The sequence below is a fragment of the Balearica regulorum genome, chromosome 17, assembly GCF_011004875.1.
Source record: "Balearica regulorum gibbericeps isolate bBalReg1 chromosome 17, bBalReg1.pri, whole genome shotgun sequence".
Classification (NCBI taxonomy): domain Eukaryota; kingdom Metazoa; phylum Chordata; class Aves; order Gruiformes; family Gruidae; genus Balearica; species Balearica regulorum.
The window spans coordinates 3,806,172-3,822,898 of NC_046200.1; the positions used below are offsets into that span (position 1 = coordinate 3,806,172).

The window sequence follows — 16,727 nt, forward strand, 5'->3', positions numbered from 1 at the left end:
CAAAGACAAAAAGAGGGTAAGTTTCTCAGACAATAAAAATAAAGACATCAGCCGCATGCACTCAAGAGACCAGGATGATACTCTGCACGTAAGTGGTGCTGTGAAAGTACAGCACTTATGGAAGTGAAGAGCAATTTGCTTTTCAACCATATAGTCTCTTCACGTCTATTGTGACTCAGCTACAGTGTGGAGAGGGCTTGTAACAAGGAAGCGGTCTGTAAACAACAATTAAAAAATAACCATTGATTAGGAAAGCATTTGGCTTGAAAAGTGTCTGACAAGCCCTCTCCAAAGAATATCTGTCTGCTGGGAGTGGTAGATGTGCAGGCATTTTAGGGTCACTCTGGAAGATTTCAGCTTCATAAGACCCATGCCCCATTGAGAAGTGAAGACTTTATTTAGCAGATTACCTGTGTTATCACCACTTGCTGCTAACTGACAACACTATCTTCCCTCTATAGAAATATCTGAGGAATGGTCCCCAACAAAATCAAAGAGTAGCTAACAGCCTTTATATGCAAGTTATCTAAGCCATAATCATAGTAAACGGTCTTATATTGTATTACAACAGGAAATCCAGTCATCCCTTTAGAAGTCCCCCTCTTCTGGTGATGACACTCCATGTTCTGCACAACCCCATCAATAGCTTTCCAGGACAGATGGTGACACAGATCCCTTCTAGCTAAAGTAATAGCATTAAATTACTCATAACAGGGAACCCAGAGAAGCAGATGCACCATGATTAGCAAGAATGCCAGTTACTTAAAGGCTTCTATTAAAATAAATCTTTTGGCACAGCAGCATAGCATGGGACACAGCACATGACCTCACCATAACAATCATAGAGGAATAATTCCCATGAATGTCATCTAAACATTAGGCTAGCCTAACCCCATTTATCATCTGCCCTTCACAACAGGAGACAAATGGCTGTAAACAAAGCCTTCCACTAGCAAAGACAAGTTGATCAGTTCTCAGATCTTCCATCCCCTTTCCCAGTCCGAAACGTGCCTCGCTACCAGCTAACAACATGCGGCACATCATGCAAAGCCTTAGTCCAGCAAACTCAACCTGGCACAGCTGAGTGGGACCAGGTGACTAAATGCAACTTGTATGTTTTTCTAATGGGGTACAGCTCAGTAAAGGAATGACGGTTGATGGCAACAGAAATCCTCACAACTTGAGTAGTCTCACTAGAGCTGGAGGAACTGAGCATTCACAGAACGAGAATGCAGAATGCTGGGTAAAACAGCTAAGATGTGCCCTATCATATCAGCTGGAGATATACAGAAGTCAGGCTGTGGAAATTAAACTTGCCTTTGTAGTGTTTTGCTACCAACCCCACCAACCAATGCAGTATTGCTCAGAAGAACACAGAGAAGAGTAATATCCTAAACCAACAGAGTCCTTCTCCTTGTGTTTCAGCCCCAAAATAAAGCATGGGCTGCACACGGGCTCAGTGCATCCACAGAGAATCTCTGCAAAGCCTGCAGCAGCGCTGCAAATTGCTCGGTGGTTTAGTTTCTCCTAAAGTTTGTTGGGGTTTGTTTTTTTTTGTTTTTTTTTTTTATTGCAACTTACTACTTTTGAGCACTGCAACGGTACTGCAGAGAACAGTAAAGACAGAGTATGTTGCATGGTGATAATAGATGATCCAGGCATTGTTCTAGCTTTTAAAAATAGATTATAGCTATAATCTTACCTTGTTTACCACTGATTATCGTTTACAGTACAACCTCTCAATCTAAATAACTCAGTGATTACAAAAGGTTGGCATGCTTTAGCTTCATGATGAAGTTTCTTGGGGCGTTACAGCAATGTATTTACACAGCACCACTGGCTTGCTTCAATGACCCCAGAGATTTCATTTGAGATTATTTGAATTACAAAGACTGCTTGGTAGACCTATTGTCCATGAATAACGAAGACACAGATCATTGTCTGGAAACAATAACGAGAAGACTTTTTTTGCATTTTTCCCCCAGCTCACATTTGGCAATAGGGTATTTTTGATAGTCCAGACAAATTCTTCTGAGAGAATTCATTAAAATAACACTAAAGTCTTGGGATGTTTTTATCCCATTTAGACACAGATATGGATACACGAAGTTTACAGCTGGTTGATGGTTTCAGTTAACAATGACAGCAAACAAAGGCATCTGTGTAACCACTGAACAAGAACATGACAGCAAATATCCCCAGAGGATCCTGCTAACATATTTGCTCATACTGTTGTGGCAAGGGAGGCTGAGAAAACATTCTCTATGGCCAATTACTATTTTTTTATTATTTTAGATGCTAAGGCTACCACAAATGCCAGTTAAGTCCCCAGAAACAGACTTGTCCTTTGGGAACCACAGAAAGCCTAAATTGCCTCATGCAATCCAGCAGACAACAAAATGCCTGAAGCTACTTAGAATGCATGACTCCTGCCATCATTGGAGAGCTTTTAAGACCTGGTTTTGCTAATAAGACCTATTTTTAAAAGTTTTTCTGTTCAGTTTTAGAAAGGAAGTACAAAGGTTCCTAAGACGTAAAGGGCTAAGTAACAAAATTTAGGCTGGGAGAGGAATCAACTACTTGTTTTCAATCTCTTCCACGCATTAAGGGAAAAGTATTCCCAACTATCTCCAGTTGGACGTTATTTAAGCTGACAGAGATTTCACTCTTCTAATTGATTTTCCAAAGCATTGCCTTCTTCCCATCACCAACCGCCTTCCTCGATGTGCTCCAGGCAGCTGCCTACCAGCCATCGTCATCTCCTACCCACAGGCACTGTCCAAGAGCAGAAGCTGCGTGTACTAAGAAGGTACCAGTGAGACTATGACTGGTGCGTTGCACACGATGGCCTTTTACAGAAATGCTGGGAGAGGTGATAAGTAAAGCAGCCTGTAAGCCTCAGCCATGTATCTGGGCTTATTGAGGCAATACTAGCATTCAACCACCACAAATAAACCAGCATGACAACAGATGCACAGTTTCAGCCATAGCTGCTCCCAGCCAGAATTAAACAGCACCTAAAACCAGAAAGACAATGTTAGAGATACTGGAAAATACCAAAATGTCCTGAAACTTATGTATGGTTTATTCTTAACACATTTTCCCAGCACAGGATTTTTTGGACATGGATAATATGTACAGCGGCGATGTGCATACACATGGGTGTATCCGTTCTATCTTCAGCTGTCTCTTGCTGCGCTATGACTCAGCTCTGTGTTCTGTTAACCACTCCTTTCTGAGCATTTGAACTGACATCTAATTCATTACGAGCAATCTGCTTTCACCACCACCAACCTTCTGCCTGCTGATACAGATATCTGATAGACCAGGCACCATTCACGGTCAGTATTTACTGCAGGTAATAAAAAAAATCAGCTCTTTGACTATGAAAACAAAATTTGTTATTTCCTATACGTAGAATCATACTTCCCAAACTGTTTTTTGCTGATTTGTTGTTGTTTTGTGTTTTTTTTCTTTTCAAAATGTGTGTGTCAAAGACCCGAAACACTCCATTAAAATGGTATCACCCTAATCAGGGCGATAACTCAGCAAAAAGCTTTTTTCAGTGTGAAAGAAGGGTGCAGACGAGGTGGTACTATTCCACAGTTAGAGAAGCCATAGAGGAAAACTTCTGATCAGATCAAAACCAACATAATTTTATCGGTGCATAACATGTTCTAAGAGCAAACAGGAAGTTAGATGAATTAAATTAAAAATAAAAATTATGCTTACTGTTATTAATGCAGTAGAGTGCTGAAGTAGAACAGCACGCAACTTCTCCCTGTCAAAGGCTTTTGTGCCGCAGTCAGAATAGCTGAGACCTCTCACATTAAAGATGATGGAATCAACAGGAGAGCACTATTTTGAAGAGTGAGAAAGTAACCTGAAGACACAGAGCTGCTGGCGGGATACATCTGGTACCCAGATCTTTCAAGCCCCGTTTCAACAGCCTAACTGTTGTCTTCATTGGGCTTGAGTAGGAACCTTCACCTAAATACAGCGAAACAGTTCTCAAACAGGGAAGACAGGGAAGCTTCTGTACTCCTGTTTTGCAGGAGTTGAGCACAGTCTTAATGGTTATACTGGAAAGACGATATTAAAGGTAAGCAGAAAGCAGGAATCCTGTTACTCCAGGGAGGGATTTCAATAGTACTTTTGAGCCTGCACTTTGTAAGGTACAAATCAGAAACGATCCACGTCAAGTTGGACTTACAGTCCTTCAACAACAAAATTGCTGGAGGATAGTAAGGGACTTGTGAGTTTTGCTCTTGTTACTCAAAGGCAAGGCTTACTCTGCCTCACCATGCGCGGTTAAGTTGGCACTATTTTAACAGGAAACCACGTCCAACTGCAATGGGAATTCCCATTCTCTCCAGTAACACTATTCACGCCCTTTCAGAAGTTGTGGACATCACAGGACCATGCTTTTGTTTATACCATGTGCATCGCATTATGAATGCAGGCAACTTTAAGCTGCCACATCTGTTTCCATGGCAATGGGACTGCATCAGCAATCCACTGGGTTTAGTTTAGGCCATCTTCACTCAGGCTTCAGCGCTGCACACAAATCATTACTGTTAACAGCAAACCAAGTGATGTCACTAGTAACCATGGTGCCCACAGCTGAGGTTTCCGTGTGCCCTTTGCACTCCAACATGCATCCTTCATGCATGACAATTATTTTAATCCAATTAGTGCTGTTAAAAAAAATAATACATGAAGCGCCAGTGTCAATACTTATTTAGCAAAGGAAGGTTAGTTTGAGTCAACAAGATAATGATCAGAACATGAGGCTTTACAATAGCACTTTGACTCCTAGCCTCATTGCACACATAGGAATGACCTGAAACCCTGGGGAAGAGTGGAAAGAAATCTGTTCCTCATCAATGGCTTTATTAATAAAGGCAAAAGAGCAGCTGGTTTAAATAACCTCCTTCTAGGTTTGATCAATGGCTGGGCAACACACAGTGCTTCGTTCCATCTAGGCAATACCCCTTCCCCCAAACACCGGCACTTCTCCAGCTGAACATAAAACCTGGTCTTAAGTGTTCCTACCATCCGGTTGAAAACGAACAAAAGGAGTCCTAAAATGAGAGAGAGAGTTGTAAAGTGTGTCTGTAGAGGAATCAGAAGAATCCCCATCTTGGCAGAAACCTAGTCATAATGCCATGAAAAGACTGCTGCTTTCCCGGCTGCTGTGTCAGATGGCCAAAGAGGACAGCTCTATCAATATGGAGACACTTCACAGAGACCTAAGACTTTGCTGGCCATGAGCACAGTCTCCTCACAGCCCAACTCACAGCCCAACGAACCACCTTCACATCCCTGCCCAAGACTCTGCTTGATGATCTTAGAGGTCTTTTCCAACCTTAAAGATTCTATGATCCTCCTGGCAGGTCAGAAATCCCAGCAGTGACTCAGCCTCAGCGAGAGTGGGGCTGTCCTACGCGCTCTGCAGCTCAGGGGTCACGCTCTGAGCCATCAGAACAGCCAAGTACCTATTGCCCTCCCCCCTCACAATAATCTGGTTTCACTGGGGATATCCAACCATATTAGCTTATTAGGTAGAAGATTTTGATAGTAACCATAAAGTAGTTAGCATCTATCTTCCCAACCCAGTGCCGCACAGCTGCAATTTCCAGGAGCTGCAATCTGATCACCCCCCTGCCTGCAGCAGGGATATTATGGGGCTCTTCCCTCAAGTTTACCAAGCAAGAATTGGGACTCTAACACAGCAATTACTGGCCTTTTGTCCCAAGCTTCAATCACTGTGAATGTTGCCTCCAAGAAGATATTAAACGCACAAGGAGACAGAAAAGGATGTCACTCGTAAAGGGTCTTTGTGTCAGAGAGAAGCACATGTAGACCTGCTTTCTGACAGGAGATACATTAGTGTCCAGGAGAACCTTGGTCTGTTCCTGCCACCCCTTCGCTCACCCGAGAGCTGAGGTGGAGGTCACAGCCCTTTGCACCGCATCCACGCTGCAAGAACCTCCTCCCTCTGGGTTTCCAGCCCCAAATCCTCCAAGACTCTCAGCCAGCAGAAGCAGAGCAAAGCTGAACATGCAGAAGGCCCTGAAGAAGGGACCGCTCTCACTCAAGCAGGTGCAGGTTACCTGTGCCGCATCTGCAGCACCATCATTCTTGGCTGCTTTTCTTGTAATGAAAAGCACATTCCTAAAAAAAATCCCTAAAAGTTAAAGGCAGGACAGGTTGTCAGCAGCAGACTCTCGTAAGACAGAGCGGAAAAATCCACAGCATCAATTTGTAGAAATGTTGTATGCACTGCATTATTTAGAATCAGGTCTAGATATTAATGAAGCTGTTTGTACAAAACCAGGATATTTTGGGGACAATCAATTGTGCAGGACTATAAATAATTTACAGCGTTAAGAGAACCGTTCTCATGGCCACTCATTAATCACTCTGCCTTACAAAGACACCCAGTCACACTCCTACGGAGCCAGGGCTGGATGTGCCAGAGGCACATGAATTAGGAATCACTTTATTATGGAGATACCTCAAACTTGTTTACCCCACATACTCCATCTTTCAAAACGTCTACTACACTTCCAGCTCAGTATTTCATCTTACCTTGAGTATTTCCTTCCTTGTCTTTAAATGGATTTTTCACTGTATTAACTATTCCAGAGACACTGTGAGAATTACTGTCCCTAGTTTAAAGAGAGGTAAAGCAAGTTGCCCATTATTGTATCGTGAGTTGGAGACAAAATTTCAACTCTGAGTGTTTTGGACCAATTCTGATCCTCTGACTGCATCCCTTAGATTTTAGGAACCCAACACAACTATTCACTAACAATAGGCTGTACACTAAAATACTGGAGGACTGGCTTAAAGAAATCCCCACAGTTTTCCTACTACTTAATTCATTCCTTAATACTTAATTCAAATGCCTTCAGGTAATTTGAAAAAGTGAGAACCTAACCTGGGTCAGCAGTCAAGATTTTGTCAGCATGTCAGAAATCTTCTTTTGTAAGAATAAAAAATAAAGAAGGAAAAAAGGATTTTTGATGGCCACAAGCTCAGTGGGATTGCCAGCGCTGCATCCTACATTAAAACTAGTACAAAACTGAAGTTGGAAATAATTTCTGTGTTATAACCTTATCTCAGCTTCACTCAGTTTTGTTAGAGAAAGAGAGCACGTGTAAACTGTCAAGGCAACATAGTTCACTACTCTACTCTAAAATCAATCTTTTTTTCACCAACTATAGAATGACAGCCAGTTTAAGAACTGTTCCAGGATAATGACTACAAAACAAGAAAAAAAAAATATGCAGAAAAGATGCTTGTTATTTCTGTATGTTTTCCCAAAATGCTAACCCATATGGGTGACGCTGTCACCTGTGCAAATTAGACCGCCAGTTTGGTAGCTCTGAACGTACCTGTGCCCCTCTCGTTCTCAAAGCTAAGCAACTGTGAGTGTCTTACTCTCCTCTTTCAAAAGGATGCAAGCCTTCATGGTCACAAAGAAAGGGTTATGAAAACCAGAGGAAGAAGAGAGAACATAGAAGTCACAGGTTTTTAACGCCGCGGCATGGCATAGAAATTGGTGGAAAAACTTCAAACCAGGCTTTTGTTTTTAGACTTGTGAATCTTCCAGGGTCTCTGGAGCTGTCAGCAGTGTCACCTGCTTTTAAAATTAAAGCATGTATGTCTATCTGTCCAGATGGCCAAGGCATCTGCAAATGAAACAAAAATAATCTGCCATCCTGTTCTTCAGTGTCCAGGGATGAAGGGTTAGTTTGTTTTCCCCCACTCAATCAATCTTTCACCATCTGCTGAGCCTGCTGGCAATTACCAAGTGTAGCTAACAGTACAAGAGACATGACTTTTGCACCCAGATATCAGGACACGGCCTCAAGAATTACTACCACCAAGCATGTTTTGGAAGTCTGTTCTCAAAGGTGCTACCTCAGAGCTACACACAAACGAAGGAGAAAACAGGACAGAGCAAGGGTCTGGAGACCGAGGTGACGGACAAACCACCAGTCTTCGGAAAGGAGGAAAGCGACTCAGGGTACGCCAGCAGCAGCAGCACAGGTGAGTACAGCACACTGCAGATGCTTGGAAACACGCTCTGATTTTTGAGAGACATCAGTAAATGCAAAGCCCTGAGGGACTGTAGAAGAGAAGCTCGTATTAAGAGATAAGAGCCCTCGATTCCCAGGATCCTGCCCGAGTTCAGCCGACAGTGCTGAGCAGACAGGTCATCTTTAACAGATTGCCTCAAACGGGCCAGAGTCCACCCCCAGCCACGGACCCTCGAAGTGACGAATAACAAAGTATTAACATTATTAGCTTACAAAGGTGACGCAGCATCTTAAAATAAGTCTCCTCAAAAGGTAATCACTAGGTCCAGAAGAATATTTTCAAAGTACACTATCTTTGGAGGAAGGTCACAAGTATCAGAGAAAACTGCATGGAGAAAATGAGGACCGGAGTTATTTACAGCAGAGAAAGCAAGCTATGCACACCAATATAAAAATAAGATTTAATAACAAGAGGAATTCTCTCATCTTATGTAAAGCTCAGAAGGGCAACGGTCTCTCGGAATCTCATGGCATATGGATCCACAGTAATGAATGGTATTAAGGTGATAAATGGACTGACCTTTGGCTAATAATATACTGATCTTTATCACAAACACATTCAGGCCTTGGAATACAAGCTTTTATGAGATAGAGACTTAACATTAAAGTGTGCATTGTTTCTGGGGTGAGGCATACAGAAAGGTAGGTTCCCTAAACACACAAGGAAGTGTTACAGGAAAGGATAACTGTTGAGACACAAATACGCAGGACACTTAGAAGACGAAGAATTAAGAGACCCTTCAGTAAGGGTCTCTTCACAACGCAGGACGGTCTTATCCCCTGTGCCTGACAGGCTTCAAAGTCCTCGCAGAGACAGAAATATTGCACACGCCTTTGGTGTGATGTGCAGTGTCAGAGAAGACATCCAGGACAGAGTCCTCAGTTCAGCATTCCTGCAGGAAGACAGAAGTCCCTGCAGATGCCCACAGTCGTCCCCTCCGTAAGTGGTTTGTGCTTCATGAAGCTCATTTCAGCGCTCATCTCTAGTTGCTTTCTGCTTATGTTACGATAGGAGCCTGCAGTTTCCCCAAATCAAGCTGCAGCTCTCCCAGTCCTCTGGGCAGTTCTCAAGGTCAAGTTTATCTAGAGATCTCTCACCCTTGGAAACAGGACAGACTTTTAAATGTGCGTACAGGTTTTAGGACAAAGTTACACTACAAAACTACTGTCTAGAAAAGAGGTACAAAGAATTTCACTGTTCTGAAATATTTAGCCTGTTTTATGCACCAGAATAAAAACTGGTCACAGCAGGAAGGAGGATCACTGGTTCTGAGCTCAGATACAAAAATTAGGATGTTTTAATTAGGATAGCAAAAGAGACAACAACTCAGCAATGATGCAAAAAAACCCCTTGTGCATACGGAAGAGCTGAGATCTAACCGCTCAGCAGCAAACACAGCAAGGGCTCCCAACCTGAACGCGTTGACAGCACTGCGTCAGAGGTTTCCCATGAAAATATGGATATTGATAGTTTAAATTTTAATAGAGAAAAACAATTCAGTTCAGATCTGCTAGGCTTCAAGCAAGTCAAGGGTACATTAAGCCCTTTGCTGTAATGTAAAATTAACTTATTTATAGAAGAATTTAAGTGCTACTTAAAGTACTGAAACCACTGTCTCTGTAGATAATATTTCAGAAGCTAGAAGAAAGCAACACTTAAGAGACTTGTTTCTCCCCTCCTGCCACCCTCAAATTTAAAAAATAAAAATTAAAAATTAAAAAGCAAAGCAGTAGGCTGCTCACCTCAGTTTTTACAGCTTTACACACCAGCCTGGAGAACTTTAAGTATAAGAGGAATTACAGTGCAACGTGGGCACGCACACAATGATTTATTACATGTCTCACCTGCCTAGTGGCGCAGAGAACCAACAGAGATGCTGGATTATATACTGCACAATTTTAATTCTCCCATCCAGTAAACATAGTAAATATGAGTACAGCCTGTCCTGGTTTAATGGAAGGATCCTTTGCTACTTGGGTGTGATGCTGCTTACATCAAACCTGGTGGAAATTTTTGTTAAGACTTCTAAGGAAGAAGGACTGTTCTCTCATGAAAGGAAACAAAAGGACCTTCCACTGCAAAGCAAAAACCTCCATGGAAACATCTTCGAAAAGCGACTGCAGTACTACAGCTTGAGTCTGGACATCCCTGCCCATGTGGCTTTGAGGCACTACTTCCACAGAAAGAGTTCCCACAGCAGCTGCGTGGGACAGTTGCTTCATCCCTCAGGTGAAAAAGTCCTTTTGGAAAAGAACTTCAGTTTGAAGGATGCTGAAATCTAGGAAAATTATTTGGTTGCTCTTAAGAGTAACTTTATACCAACTGGTTTGGAGTTTAATGGGGATCTTCACTCATGAGCTTGAAGTTAAACAAGTCATCAACTTCAAATGCATGCTTAAGGCTCTGTAAAACCCTTGAGGAATAATTGTGACATCTCCTTTTTACGCTGTTGGAAAATGTCTTCTTACGAGACCAGGCTGACTAGTGTCTCCAGCAGTAACGAAACCACACTGTACACAACAAATGTCTTTGAAATGAACCTTTTGCTTTTAAGAACCGCTTCTCTCCCCAGGAACTACTTTAAATCATTCTGTTCTACATTTCAGTGAAAGATTTCTAAGAAATGCCTCTCCACTGCTGTTTTATACAGATATCTCAGCTTGTTCCCCTAAGGGGGTTCAACATACAGAACTTGCTTCTCCTGTGGCCTTCTTACGTGTTTCAGAGGAAAAATAGAAAGACAGACATGAAGCACTTTCTCATTCTCTGAAAAGAACGGAAGTCATGCTTCCCACTGCTCTCTCCCCAGTGCCTGTCTCGGAGACAAAACCTCCACTTTTAAATCAAACTGAAGAAAAAAGACATTTGATATCACGGTCTAGGAAAAGCTCCCATTGAAGTTGGCAGGAACTTTCCACCAATTTCAAGAAGAGTTGAAGCTGATTGCTACCAAACACTAAGAAACAGAATATAAGCTCCACATTCTACCTTAAGTGGGTTTTCTGGTTTTGTTTTTTTGGGTTTTTTTTTTTTTTTTTTTCAAATTTGAGTTGAGACTAGTATTTTCAATAAAAAGCACAGCTAACTTTTCCTCTTGTACTACTTGTACACATAACGCAGTAAAGTCACTTGCTTGTCACGCACTTCTCTAGCTCACCTGGATCTTGGGCTACATCCACTGTTTCCAGCTTAATCCCCTACTCCAGGTAAATGGAGATCAGAGACCTGACTTGACACCAGCTATTGCACCTAATCTAAGAGGAAATCTTACTTTACTGCATATTGATGCACTAGAAAATTAGAGGAGGTCTGAAGTGGGGCTAGGTGGCAATTTGGAGTTTCTTGAGTAGTTTCCTGGGCCAGTGAACCTCCCCTTGCATGAAACCCTACCGGTTTATCATGTCCTTTGACATTGAGATACGGCCAAAATCACTGTCCAGTGAACCAAGTGGAATCCAGTGTTCTGCATTAATAAAGTAAAAATAAGTTTCTCTTCTGGAAGTGAACAAGTTCAGCCCCCTGACCAAGTCCTCCACATCTCACAGGAGGCCCCCACAGATACCCCCTAGGTTAAGGATTCATCCTCCATGTAATCAGGTGGGCTCCTCCTCCTCAATCAGATCATTCTCATTCTCCTCTACGCTCTGTTGCTCACTGACAAGTTCTGCATAGCTAATACACTGCTCCCATCCTGAACAGATGAGCCAAATTTAGAAGACAAAGTTGTAACAAAATAATTACAATTCTCAAAGCAGCTACAGCGTCAGGAAAAGATACACAAAAGTGAAGCCACCTAAGAAAAGTGTTTACTAATTTATGCTAACATATAGGTTAAACACACAGAGATGATACATGCTATTTCTGTCAGAAAAAGGAATTTGACTTATTACTGGAAAACACACACAGTACACTGTTTTAACAGTCAAGTCCAAGTGCATGAGTCCTTAAAGGAACATAGGTTGGGGGAGAAATGGAGGAATTGTGCTTTTGCTTTGGTTTGGGTGGTTTGGGGTTTTTCCTTAATTCATTTTAGGTTTTAAGCCAAAGCATGTTTTTCTAGCATTGCTTCATCCTACCACAGAAAGCAGAGTTCTACTGCAAACTCAATATTAGACGTGTGTTTTGCTGGATGAGCAAAATTAAATTTTATATAAAGTGTGGGACAATGAAATAACACTTCGGATTCATTTCCTTTTAAAAACGCTCTTGGTTGGATTTCAAACACTGGAAGAATATGGGCACAGAGGATGTGAGTTACAAAGAACCTACATTTTAATTAAACTGCTTTATTGAAAACAGGGAGTTCAACAAAAATTCCCATCAGTATTCAGAAGCCTATTAAAAATAATCTAAGTTTTATGCCTAAACTGATTAGTATCTGTTTCATAGTGGTATATAAGCAAAGAAATATTACACTGAGATTTCCCACACACACACTAAATTCAAAGTTATGCCTTTGATTTACCTTCTCAAATTTATACTAGGTTGTTTCTTCCCAACAGAAGAGCACAAGCCTTTGGTTTGCAGCTGGAACTGGCATGACCAGTAACCACAGCCCAACTGGGAAGCAGCAGCTGCATATGCCCTACAGCTTGATCACTTCCAGTCAGGTAGCCCCACACTTAGGCTCGGTGCTTTTTTCCATGGGAAATGCCTATCTATGAGCTGTTGTTTCCCCACATAGGTCAAACAGAGATTCTCTAATTTAAAGGACAAGAGGAGGCCAGTCATAAACTGAAGTTCGTATTACTTTCCCCCACTGCTCCTTTGTAAGAAAGCAGCAAGCTTCAAATTTAAAACATTTAATTCTGCAGCAATACTCCACTCTTCCACACGAAGCCCCGTGTTACCCTGCACCCATCCACACAGGCTGAAACATTACTGACCTGTATCATGTACAGCTGCGCAATTCGATATTCTTCCACACTCATCGGAAGAGGAATACGATATTCCTTTATGAGCATTTTGAATACAAAAATCTTTTGTCTGCTCAGAAACACAATCCAGAAGCTTTTATTAAAGGCTCCTTAAATAATGGTGAGCAAATGCATTGAGGATTCCTGAAACAGAGAGAGAGAGAGAGAAAGAAAAAAAAAAAAAAAAAGAGAGCAGCAGTTATTTTCCATTCTTCTTGGAGAACATCCTATTAAAAAAAAAAAAAAACCACCCAAAACTAACAACACGCAAACATTAATTTTTGTAATAGCTATAAGCTTAATAGCAGAGAGAAAAATCCCTGGAGTGCTACCAGACCCTTGGTATCACATTGAACAGAATCTTTTAGAAGAATTTTTATTTCCTTCAGGGGATACCATCAAAGCTATTTACCCTCCTGACCTTTGCCACCGTATGAATCCAACCTTCATATGCAGTAGCATCTCCATGGAAGAGATGTGACAAAAGCTCAAAATGAATAAGCAGACTTTCCGTTGCCGGACAATAAAGTATCTCTCCAATGTCAGCAATACACCAGAGATGTATCCACCCAAAGGTATCAGGTTTTATCCCCTCACACTCATTCAGCAGCTAGAAAAGGCAACAACTGGACTTCCTCAGCCCTCAGTATCACCATGATGAAGAAAGTCATTTGGATTCTAACAGTAAAGACAGTAGAAATGCACTTTTCTTCCCTGCTTTATTCTGAATTACTGTCTTGGTAGGATCCCTTCTCTTTCACCTCCAAAGTAGTCACAGGCAAAATCCTCCTGCCGCTAATGTCGATGCCAGATTCATTTTTACATTCGCACTGCATAAGAATACAGCCAAAGATCAAACTGCACATAAAAACCCCCCTCCCATCATACCCCACCTTCAGGCAATTTAATAGAATTATGGCTTAAGAACATGAGGAATACAGCATTGACTACACCAAGGGTTAAAGCAGTAATTTTTCAAATATTCTTAAGACTCCCTATGGGCTGTGGATAAAGACAATAAAATCATGTAAGCGGATGGGGACAAGAGATGGCTGATGAGGAAGAGAGGACACAAGAAGTGAGGCTGTCTACTATCAGGCCAAATCAGTCTCAGCAGGATCTGATGATCACTCTCCCAGCACACAAAGCACTCGCTGGGTTCCACCTTTCTGCTTATTGGAAGTCTTCAGATACAGCTGCTGGAGCAAAACCAGCTCCAAACCCTATGCCTGGGAGAAGTAAAAAAAAAAAAAAAAAAAAAAAAAAAGACAAAAACCCAACAGAATAAAACCAACCAACTTATCTAGTGGATTAAACTGAGGTCTGGAAACCAGGAAACCACACTGCTATCAACAAGCCTCAGCGCTGCTCGGTGTTTACACAGCACTTCACCAACCTTTTACAAGGTTTAGAGAGGTTAAAACACATGCCCATGGTCACAGAGCAACCAGGGACAAAATTCAGTATTTATAACCCAGGTTTACTGACTTCTAATCTGCGTAGGACTCAAAGGGCACTGCAACATCTCCGCCTCACATCAGACCTGACCCATCGCTGAGTTTACGCAGGCGCGCTGCTCACCGCATCCCAGCCAAAGGGTCTGCCCGACCCAGGCATGCAGCCCCCGCATCGCCATGCTGTTAGCTCGCTTTCGTTTGATTGCTGCATTTCTAACTTGGCAGTAAAGCAAATCCATCCTGGACTGACTCTTCTGGAAGAGCTATTCATCTGGTGCTGCATCATCTAAACAATTTATTTTCAAATTCAATTCTCTGTTTCATTTTATTGCTGTCAGAGCAATCTGTGTGCATGGTGAGGGTGAATTAAAAAAAAATAAAAATCTTTGCCATGGCAAACCCTGTAGAGAATAATTCTGGGAAGACTGAGCTTCTCAACACTGCCATGCCTATGCACACAAGTGTGTGCATCCATGTGCACGTGCAGGACTTCCTCCATCACACTAATCCTCCAGAACAGGTGGGGATAATCTCATTAGGTGGTTTTTAATTAGTGGCGTGGCAAAGAACAACAATAACCACCAGAGGATGGATTTCAAGCACTGGCCCCAGATCTGCATTGGTACAATGCTGGGATCCCAACTCTTGCAGTTAATGGCAGTGGGAGACTCAGCTACACGTCTTAAGCAATTCGTTACGTTTTAGAGATCTTTGAAAATTAGATTTAAAAGCTCCCCTCCTCGTTCCCCAAATGCTCTGAAAGCAATTCTGCTCCCACCATAAGGACATCAGTCACGTCTGCCTTTGCTGCTTGCTAAAAAAAGGATATTTCTATCGATTGGAAGAGATGAATAAAACAAAAAATAGAACCTTAAAAGCAATAAAATGGCAGGAAACCAGTACCAAGATGGAAAAAATGTGTTTATAATGAAGTGCCAGTCAGGTAATAATTCAGATGGCGAAGACACAAGAGGGCTTATTTTATTACAGACTAAAAAACCCAACCATTTTGGTCCCAAGCAGACACAGCATCAGCCACCTCAAAGCACCCAGCGTGTGGACCACAGCTGGCCACAGCAGTAGCTCCCAGTCTAGCTTCCTGCTTACAAGAGCTGAGGTTTTGCTGTAAAGTTCCCCTTCAGGTTTCTACTTCCCTGCGGTCAATGTTTAAGAGCAGTGTTTTGGCTCAGCCTGCAGGTCTCCAGGCAGCAGCTGGTCCTGACAATGTGCTTGTTCGAAAGGTGACACTCCCCAAAACTCCTCCAGCAGCTGCCCGCTCCAGCTACTGCAGCCAATCCCCAAAAGTTGGGTAGAAAACAACCCTGGAAACACACTGGGCAATAGCAAGATCCATACTGCAAGCTCAAACTGGGCAGGCCAGCAAAAAAAGCTGCAAGGGGACTGTTTATAAGGGCATGGAGCGATAGGACAATGGAGAATGGCTTTAAACTGAAGGAGGGCAGATTTAGATTAGATACTAGGAAGAAATTCTTCCCTGTGAGGGTGGTGAGGCCCTGGCACAGGTTGTCCAGAGCAGCTGTGGCTGCCCCATCCCTGGCAGTGTTCAAGATCAGGCTGGATGGGGCTTTGGGCAACCTGGGCTGGTGGAGGGTGTCCCTGCCCATGGCAGGGGGGTGGAACTAGATGGGCTTTGAGGTCCCTTCCAACCCAAACCAGTCTGTGATTCTATGAAAATGCACCTGGGATCAGCAGTCTGACCTTGAAGGAAACGCAAAGAGAACAAACCTGACTTGTTTGCTCTTTTTTTTTTTTTTTTTTAAGCTAGACTGGTTAAAAAAAAAATTATCAAGATAAGTTTGCAGCTTGGGCTGTCTTTGAGCTGAAAATAACCTGCCCTAACCTTTCCAAGAGCAGTGGAGCCCAGGTGGCAAACCATGGAAGCAAAATCTGGTTTTCACCAGATTCAGATCTTGGGGAACACCATGCCAGGTGGACAGAGGTGACAAAATCACACTTTCAGACAACTCACTGAGGACAGGGGCCTCCTTCCAAAGTCTTGAGTCTTCATAGACAACCAAGACTGCTTACTGTATTGTCCAAACAAAACACTAAAGTTTGACTGCAGACATGACGGCTGCTACAGAGAGAAGAAAAAGCCCTTCTGGAAGCAAGGGAGCCACAACACAGCTTTGGAAAATGGGTGTCAAAACACCAGCTGTGTCCCTGGCACTTACCCGCATCCTGCCCGTTGCTACAAACAGCCAGAGGTGTTTGAACAGCG

General features: G+C 42.5%; 1 protein-coding gene across 13 annotated transcripts in view; it reads right to left on the bottom strand.

The window, feature by feature from the left end:
• PITPNM2 (phosphatidylinositol transfer protein membrane associated 2) overlaps positions 1-16,727 on the bottom strand; it is a 139,970-nt gene that overhangs the window by 56,842 nt on the left and 66,401 nt on the right. For all 13 annotated transcript variants that reach the window (XM_075770217.1, XM_075770223.1, XM_075770219.1 and 10 more), the window contains one exon: positions 12,999-13,172. In XM_075770217.1, coding sequence (XP_075626332.1) covers positions 12,999-13,076 — 78 coding nt within the window. In that variant the 5' untranslated portion in view covers positions 13,077-13,172. The remainder of the gene's footprint in view (positions 1-12,998; positions 13,173-16,727) is intronic.